Below are 6023 nucleotides of genomic sequence, written 5' to 3'. Positions count from 1 at the left end.
CCGCCCCGGACACCAAATACAGCAGTGCCTGCAACACAAAAGCTGATCACTTCAAGTACAACACCGACGGCGACCGGATATGTTACTCCAAAGCCAACAACGCCAAGTCCGACGCCGGCTTCAACCGTGACTGCTACGCCAAAGCCGACCGCGCCGAGCCCAACACCGGCCGCCAGCGTGACTACAACGCCAAAGCCGACCGCGCCAAGTTCGACGCCGGCTTCAACTGTGACTGCTACGCTAAAGCCGACCACGCCGAGCCCAACACCGGCCGCCAGCGTGACTGGGTCTGGTACTCTGAAGCCAACAACGTCGGCTCCTACATCTGTGAGAAGTAGTAGTGGAGGCTGGGGAGATGTTGAGCAAAACTAAACGGCATGATCGTCTTTTCAATAATGAGCTCTATGATACAAAAGTGGTAAGCTTACATCCGTATTCATGTTGTCGGACTTGTGGAAGGAACTTGAGTCTGCAATTTCAATACATCAATAAATTATCGTCGCACACGACTTGTAGCTTTACATGGTAATGTGGCCATCCCGTAGCTGGTCTAATTGGGAGATGTTGGACTCATCTGCGCAAGCATACAAGTACATGTAATGCGCTTCACTCACCGAGCGCAGACGTGATCTGCGAAGCATACCGAACCAACCGCTCACCTTACGTTTTTTAATTCGCGAGCGGTTCTAGAACTTCTTGGTACACTGCATGTAGACAGCATGGTTCTTTCAGAGTGCTGGGTAAACACTGTGCGGATATTAATCAGCACATCCACGCAACGGCCAACTTGAGCGGTAAGTATAGCGTAAGGGAGGAGAGAGAGAGAAAGTGAAAGTTGTGCTTCGATGTTTAGCCAGCAGTACGCTGTCAACTCTAACAGAGCTTGATATGAGGAATGTAGTGTCAAATACGTGTAGATTTCAAACGCGGAGAAACTGCGAATGTCATTGCCAAAATGACATAAGAAAACGAACACAAACCACTAGTCGGCGACATGGAGTCCCGATCCACTGGGACAACTACCTCCAGCGGCTGCGGACAGTTGTATCACTTTGCTGAAGCCACTGTCAACTCATAATAAAGCAAGTAGCCCCGGGATTCTCGTTAGATGCCTTCGACAACAGACAACGTGGGGTCACGACTTTCCATCCAAACATACCACCGCCACATTGTCGAGATTTCGAATGGTACTGAGAGGAGAAGTCATAGCATAGTCGTTAAAGAAATACTCGGACAAACTTGGTGGCTTTGTCACGAATCTTGCTCATGAGATCGAGCCTCGACTTTATGGGTGTGTGTTAGAGATTTGCAAACTTCAGCGACGTGACGGGTAAGCTGGTCTCCCTGTCACAAGAGCTGGGGATAGAACGCAATACCATCACCAAAATGGTGATTAGTGAAATCCCTCCAATTGCTGCGAACTCCATGGAAGACAACCTCGAAGTTGCAACACGCACAGCCAAGTCGCTCATTCTTCATTTTGCTCGTTTGGCGAGAAGCACTACAACACCATCTCAACCAAGTGGTTGACAACATTACCACTTACTTCAGCATCGTCTCATGGCTACACCTGAACTACGAGTTAGTATCAACAGCTACCACGATGCTCCAACACAAGGCAGCCAGACCTATGCCATCATCGTCTGCATGTTTGCGTCGCTCGGTGGCTTCTTTTTTGGCTACGACCAAGGTGTCACATCGGGAGTTCTGATCATGGACTCTTTCCTTGAAGACTACTGTATGGGCTGGCATAACTTCACGTACGAGGACTGCACGCGGTCTTCGTCTGATCTTCCTGGACAATGGACGACCTTCACTGTCTGGTACAACATGGTTTACAACCTCGGTTGTTTGGTTGGTGCTCTGATCGGCGGCTATGTCGCTGATCGCTTCGGTCGCCGTGCCACGATCTTCTCGGCCGGTATCCTCTTCTGCGTTGGCACTTGCTGGCTGTGTCTTACTCCCTCTCAAGAACATACGATGATTTACTTCGCCCGTATCGTTCAGGGCTTCGGTGTCGGCAACTCGTCGTTCTCGCTTCCATTATTCGGGTCAGAGATGGCTCCAAAGGAACTGCGTGGTCGTCTGTCCGGACTCATGGCCATCCCAGTCACCTTTGGTCAATGGCTCGCTAACCTCATCAATATTCTGGTTGAGAACTCCGATCAAGGCTGGCGTATCAGTAACGCTGTGTCGATGATCCCGCCTATTATCGTTATGCTTGGCATCTTCTGCGTACCAGAGAGTCCTCGCTGGACGTACCAGCATAAGGGTCGAGAAATGGCGCTTAGTGTACTCAAGCGCCTACGTCAAACTGACAACGTCCGCGATGAATTGGACGCTATCGGAGCCCAGATCGACGAAGAAGAGACCGGTAATAAGGGGTTATGCGGTCTGTGGGAGCCGTCGATCCGCCGGCGTGTTATCATCGCAATGACCATTCAACTGGGACAGCAAGCAACGGGAATCAACCCTATTATGACGTACGGCTCTATGATTTTCAAGGATATCACTGGCGCTGGTGTATACGCATCATTGCTACTGAGTGGTGTCAACTGCTTGAGTTCGGGTCCTGGTTTGATCTGGCTGGACAAATATGGCCGACGTTACATGGCTCTGATCGGTGCTGTGGGCATGGTTATCGGTCACCTCTTTGCAGCTATCTTGTTCTCTGCAGTGTGCGACGGCAACGTCGACGACGCTGGTTGTCCTACGGTTGGAGGCTGGTTTATCTGTATTGGCACGGCGTTCTTCGTCTTCAGTTACTCCGTCTCGTGGGGATCTCTGCCATGGATCTACTGCTCGGAGATCTTCCCACTCAATGTTCGTGCTTCTGCTGTGTCCTTGTCGACGGCTGCGAACTGGGTGGGTGGCTGCGTCATGACGGAGGTCGTGAAACTCTTTCCGTACTTGAATATCAACGGCGTCTTCTTCCTATTTGCTGGCCTCGCTGTGTGCTGTGGTGTATTTATCTACTTCTTCTGTCCAGAGACCAAGGGCATTTTGTTGGAAGATGTTGAGGCTCTCTTTGACCGTGGTTATTACAGCACCACCACGTCTCCGTCGTTTGTCGAGGTCAAGACTCCCGTGGAGCGTAAAAGCGCTATCCAACTTGCTTAGTACGAGCGACGCAACACTACGCGTGACCTGTGACAACTTGCTTAAACTGAACTAAAAACATGTACATGACTTTTCAATTTTTGTCGAATGATTGACAACCAAAGTGTCGACTGTCGAAAACCCATCATCTGTGCGACCAGCGAGAGTATCTTCAAAGCAACGGCCAATGCAGGTCGAACTTGCGGCGGCAAGTATGTTGGTGGACGTCACCCTGGTATAATATCTGTCATTTCCGCACAGATATTTGGAAACTCACAAACTTTGAAAATGAACCGGTAGTCGATAACGAAGCCGCAGCGTCACCAGCCCGATGGTTCTAGCTATTACGGTTATGTTAGCAGCGCTGGCAGTACGCATAACTGATTCTCAGCAAGCAGTCCCAGACTGGATTGTAAGAGTTCTAGCGCATTTGTGGGTTCTCTGTCTCAATGCCAATGAAATTATCTGTTGTTGCTGCAGTTAATGTAGGATGCGCTTTCGTCCGCAACATCTTCAAGGCGATCAAGCAGGCAAATAATCCTTTCTCGCGGTTCGGAGTGGCCACGGCGACGCACCCCTCTCACAACAGCCGCGTGACTATGATCTATCCGTCTTTGAAAACTAATGTCAGCATCGAACCAGCAACCAGCCTAGATTATTATAGCGCTAGTCATTTGCTGCCGTGAACGGAGCCCGGCGCATGAAGCGCATTCCACGCACGGCATTCTTTTCGGCAGGTTAGTGCACGACACAGGGATCCCGCACATGCATTCCGCTACAGCTCCAAGACAACCGAGTCCTATTTCTGAAGTTGTGTCCGTCTCAAATGCGGGATTGCAGGTTTTGTCCTGGTGTTGCTCGCAGAGACGGGCGTGGACACGCTTGACAGGCCATCCTGAAGCGAAGCCAAGATTATGCGCCGCGCAGTCCTGGTTCTGAAGGTCCCGAGCTGACGATGGAGCTCAGCTCGAGAAACGCGCCGAGCGTGGACGCCTTGATTCATTCTTGAAATTTCACCTCGGACAAGAAGCGTCTCCTTCCCCGTTGCGCCGGGGACACCTTCAGGACTCACCGCCACGTTACCAAGCTCTGGTCCCGCATGGCGCCCAGCGTGAACGTCCACAGTTTCCACGATGCGGACACCCCGACCACGGGCAGTACCCGTTACGCCATCATCGTCTGCGCGTTCGCTTCGCTCGGTGGGTTTTTCTTCGGCTATGACCAAGGCGTGACCTCGGGGGTGCTGATTATGGACTCGTTCTTGAACGACTACTGTGTCGGTTGGCACAATTTCACCTACGACGACTGCACTCGTTCGTCCTCCGACCTCCCTGGACAATGGACGACCTTCACCGTTTGGTATAACATGGTCTATAACCTCGGCTGCCTGGTTGGTGCTCTGATCGGCGGCTACGTCGCTGACAGGTTCGGTCGTCGAGCTACGATCTTCTCCGCCGGCGTGCTGTTCTGCATTGGAACGACCTGGGTGTGTCTGAACCCCGCGCAGGACCACACGCTCATGTACATTGCGCGTGTCGTGCAGGGCTTCGGTGTCGGTAACTCGTCGTTCTCGCTTCCGCTGTTCGGATCCGAAATGGCACCAAAGGAGCTTCGCGCACGTCTGTCCGGCCTGATGGTGCTCCCGGTCACGTTCGGCCAGTGGCTCGCTAACCTTATCAATATTCTCGTCATGGACGACAGCAACGGGTGGCGTATCAGTAACGCTGTGTCGATGATTCCTCCGGTGATCGTCATGTGCGGCATCTTCTGCGTACCTGAGAGCCCTCGATGGACGTACCAACAGAAGGGAAGAGAGGAGGCTGAGGCTGTTTTAAAGCGGTTACGACAGACGGACGACGTACGCCATGAACTTGAAGCGATCGGTGACCAAATTGATCAGGAGGAGACAGGTAACAAGGGCATGGCTGGACTATGGGAGCCGACAGTACGGCGACGTGTGTTTATCGCGATGGCGCTGCAGCTCGGCCAGCAGGCGACCGGTATCAACCCCATTATGACGTACGGCTCGCTTATTTTCAAGGACATCACGGGTGCCGGTATCTACGCTTCGCTCCTTCTGAGTGGCGTCAACTGCTTGAGCACCACGCCTGGTTTGATTTGGCTGGACAAGTACGGACGTCGCTACATGGCCATGATCGGTGCTGTAGGTATGGTCATCGGCCACTTGTTCGCTGCTATTCTGTTCACGGCGATCTGCGACGGCAACGTCGACGACTCCGGCTGCCCCACCGTCGGCGGCTGGTTTATTTGCATTGGCACGGCCTTCTTCGTCTTCAGCTACGCAGTGTCTTGGGGTGCTCTGCCTTGGATCTACTGCTCGGAGATTTTCCCCCTCAACGTGCGTGCGTCTGCAGTATCTGTGGCCACGGCAGCCAACTGGATCGGTGGTGCCCTCATGACGGAGGTTGTGAAGCTCTTCCCGTACCTGAACATCAACGGCGTTTTCTTCATGTTCGCTGGGCTTGCACTGATGTGCGGCCTGTTCATTTACTTCTACTGTCCGGAGACTAAGGGCATTTTGCTTGAGGACATCGAAACACTCTTCAGCCGCAGTAACCACACGGCCACGTCGCCGTCTTACGTCGCAGTAAAGACCCCAGTGGCTGCGACCGAAAAGAGCCCAGTCGCCATGGCTTAACCTGTTCTAGTGTTGCAAGACTGCCGTATTGAACCCCTAAAGCAATATGCGTGTCGTTGTTGTAGTTAGTCGATACCAGGAGTAGGTGGAGTTATCTTACACGACAGGCATCCTGAACTGTTCATCACTACACCACAAGAAGTACTATTTGAAATCATGTTCATTGTCATGCTTGGTTTGGTCTACTACATTTTCCGTATGCACGCGATATTTGCCACCGCTCTTGTAGAGCTCTACGGATACTTGCCGTGGTCGGCGAGGGTTT

The 6023-nt window shown here is 52.3% G+C and overlaps 2 protein-coding genes across 2 annotated transcripts; both read left to right on the top strand.

The window, feature by feature from the left end:
* Positions 1-1485: 1485 nt before the first annotated feature.
* Positions 1486-3294, top strand: PPTG_15061 (hypothetical protein). Its single transcript, XM_008912067.1, has one exon. The coding sequence runs from the start codon at positions 1561-1563 to the stop codon at positions 3118-3120; it is 1560 nt and encodes a 519-aa protein (XP_008910315.1). The 5' UTR covers positions 1486-1560; the 3' UTR covers positions 3121-3294.
* A 679-nt stretch (positions 3295-3973) lies between these two features.
* On the top strand, positions 3974-5941 carry PPTG_15060 (hypothetical protein). Its single transcript, XM_008912066.1, has one exon. The coding sequence runs from the start codon at positions 4199-4201 to the stop codon at positions 5756-5758; it is 1560 nt and encodes a 519-aa protein (XP_008910314.1). The 5' UTR covers positions 3974-4198; the 3' UTR covers positions 5759-5941.
* Positions 5942-6023: the final 82 nt, after the last annotated feature.

Source organism: Phytophthora parasitica (genome assembly GCF_000247585.1).
Source record: "Phytophthora parasitica INRA-310 unplaced genomic scaffold supercont2.44, whole genome shotgun sequence".
Classification (NCBI taxonomy): Eukaryota; Oomycota; class Peronosporomycetes; order Peronosporales; family Peronosporaceae; genus Phytophthora; species Phytophthora nicotianae.
The sequence above is the reverse complement of the archived record's forward strand: the minus strand, read 5'-3'. Positions and strand labels throughout refer to the sequence as shown.

Excerpts from the sequence above, each read along its gene's own strand:
- PPTG_15061 (XM_008912067.1), top strand. The coding sequence starts at position 1,561 with ATGGCTACACCTGAACTACGAGTTAGTATCAACAGCTACCACGATGCT.
- PPTG_15060 (XM_008912066.1), top strand. The coding sequence starts at position 4,199 with ATGGCGCCCAGCGTGAACGTCCACAGTTTCCACGATGCGGACACCCCG.